Raw genomic sequence first — 2,850 nt, 5'->3', positions numbered from 1 at the left:
AAATCACACACAACAAAACACACGTTCACACACACACACACACACACACACACACATGCACACTTTTGTGTTTTGTATGTCAGCACCCTCTGCTGGTTGCAATGTGTATTGCAGTAGAATAATCTTTTTTCCTTTCCCTGCTCTAAAATGTACCCATCATTTTCTTCACCAAAATAGACAACTTCAGCTTGTCAACTTCAGCTTGTCAACATAAACATTCTAAACGTGTATTTCCTCCTAGCAATGTTTGCTCATATCAGCAGCTGACACTGACAGGAAGTAAACCTGGGTTCAAGTCGTTCCCTAGCAACGCAATTCCACTGAAAGCATCGATTGACTGAATTGTTGTGTTGCTCGGAAACGACATAACAGTCATCAACAGGAAGTCAGATGTAGTCCATTTCTAGAACGCTGCTCTGTGTTTGTTTTGACCCCTTTCACTGTCACACTACCAAATGGTTAACCCTCTCACTGTGACAACACAGAAGGTTAACCCTTTCACTGCCACGCGACAAAGGGTTAACCCTTTCACTACCACACTACAGAAGGTCTACCCTTTACTATCACACTACAGATGGTTAACCTTACGGCTATGATTTCAAGTTCGGTGTCACACCTTGCGAGCTCCATACCAGAATGGGGTTGCAATGCCCACGTCTGGAATAACGGTTGTTGAGAAAATAAATATGAAGTCGAAAAGGTTATATATATATATATATATATACCAGTATACCTTGTGTTTGTCATTCAGTTTTGTCACTTTTATTGATAAATACGTCCTAAGTTGGTATATTCTATGTTTTCCTCTCCTCTCCTCTCCTCTCCTCTCCTCTCCTCTCCTCTCCTCTCCTCTCCTCTCCTCTCCTCTCCTCTCCTCTCCTCTCCTCTCCTCTCCTCCCCTCTCTTCTCCTCTCCTCTCCTCTCTCCCCTCCTCTCCTCTTGTCTCAACATCGCTCCTCTTCTATCATCTCCCCTCCTCTCCTACTCTGTCCTCTCCTTCTTTCCTCTCCTCTCATCTCCACCACCTTCCCCTCTTCTCCTCTCCACATCTCTCCCCTCTTCTCCTCTCCATGTCTTTTTTTATCCCCTCTTCTCCTCTCCTCTCCGCCTCTCTCCTCTTCTCCTCTTCTCCTTTCCTCTCTCCTCTCTCTTCCTCTCTCTTCTCCTCTCCTCATCTCTCCTCTCTCCCTCTCTCTTCTCCTATCTTATCCTCTCTTCCCCCTCCTCCTCTCTCTCCTCTCCTCTCCTCTCTTCTCTCTTCTCCTCTCCTCTCCTCCTCTCTCCTCCTCTCTTCTCTCCTCTCCTCCTCTCCGCTCTTCTCCTCTCTCTCCTCTCTCTCCTCTCTCTCCTCCTCTCTCCTCCTCTCCTCCTCTCTCCTCTCCTCCTCTCCTCTGTCCTTTCCTCTCTCTAGTGTCTGTATGGGTGCTACGTCCACTCCTCCATCATCCCCACCTTCCATCGTAGATGCTATTGGCTGCTGCAGGTAAGCCCCCGCCCCTGTCTTGTTCCTGTCCCTCTCTCTGCACACGTACACTGAGAAACAACTAAATCAGACTCACATTGCATATATCTTTTAATTAAAATACAATTTGAATCAGTGCGATTTGGCTAACCTGCAAGAGGGCAGTTGAGCCGCAATCATGTCTGAGAATATATTTGAAATAAAATGATTAGCAGAATAAGCTGCTCTAATCTTTATTTATTGTCATTTCGTCCACCATGTTTCTCCGCTCTGGCCTCTCACGCGAGTGTGATTGACAACCGCCGTGGCAAATGATATATGTAGGCCTGTCCCCCGACAGCGCCCCTGATTGGCCAGAAGCCAGAGCCTGCTCATCTGTCACCGGTTTGTGTCAGAATTCTAACAACATGTTGATAAGAAGATGCTAAAGCAGGTCTAAAGCCCTAATCTGTGATTCCTTTTTACGATATCAATGTGGGATATATATTTACATACTTTCCTGAAGAGTCTGGCGATGGAGATGGAACTTCCCGTTCTAAATATAGGTCTGATTTACAAACAGTCCTAACATAAACAAACCTTTTACAGCCACAGAATACAGCGGATAATAATAATAACTTTATTTGTATAGCACTTTTCATACAGAGGTTGCAGTTCAAAGTGCTTCACAACAGTACAAAATACAGGCATAAGCGAGCATAAAAAAAAATGTAAATACAAAGAGATAGAGAGGTAGCAAGGTTAGGCAAATCACAGTTCTTCAGCAATACAAATAATAAAATAGAATAGATTAGATAGAGTAAAAAAGTGCGGTTTGATTCAGTTTAAAATAGGCTAAAAATAATAAGATAGAACAGACAGTAAAAAGTGTGATAAGATTGTTCAATAAAGAAAAATTATAACAGAGCAGTGTATCGCTCTTAGTACTTTGAGTTGAAGTGTATGAAAGTAGGTAGGGTAAGAATATAGCAAGGTATGGTAAATCACAGTGTTTCACATTAGGATCTAGCATCCCAATAGGCTCTCTGTTTACAGTTTGATTCAGTAATACAAATAATAAAAATAGTTTAAAATGATTCAGTTTAAAAATAGTCATCTGTAAGAAGTAAAAAGTGTGATAAAATAGTTATTAATTATTAATTAGTAATTAATAATAAATTAGCATAGAACCGACACATGAATTTGATAGGCAGTGTATAAAAGTAGGCAGGGTAAGAATAGTGCAGGTAAGGATAGAGGATTAGAAACTCGTATTGCCCTGTTGCCTCGTGTTAGTCCTTAGTATCAACTAGAGGTCAATCAACTAGAGGTCAGTCAACTAGAGGTCAGTCAACTAGAGACTGAAAATGTAGGCCTATCTCCATTCTGCCAGGCAAGTGATTTTATAT

The 2,850-nt window shown here is 42.1% G+C and overlaps 1 protein-coding gene across 1 annotated transcript in view; it reads left to right on the top strand.

Annotated features, from left to right (window-relative positions):
- LOC311247619 (calmodulin-binding transcription activator 1-like) overlaps positions 1 to 2,850 on the top strand; it is a gene marked incomplete at its 3' end in the record, with an annotated part of 123,976 nt that overhangs the window by 73,213 nt on the left and 47,913 nt on the right. Inside the window, exon 3 of the mRNA XM_084338643.1 lies at positions 1,412 to 1,483. Coding sequence (XP_084194769.1) covers positions 1,412 to 1,483 — 72 coding nt within the window. The remainder of the gene's footprint in view (positions 1 to 1,411; positions 1,484 to 2,850) is intronic.

This window comes from Notolepis coatsorum, assembly GCF_963971535.1.
Source record: "Notolepis coatsorum genome assembly, contig: SCAFFOLD_575, whole genome shotgun sequence".
Lineage (NCBI taxonomy): Eukaryota > Metazoa > Chordata > Actinopteri > Aulopiformes > Paralepididae > Notolepis > Notolepis coatsorum.
Note: the sequence above shows the minus strand (reverse complement) of the source record. Positions and strands in the feature narration are given on the sequence as shown.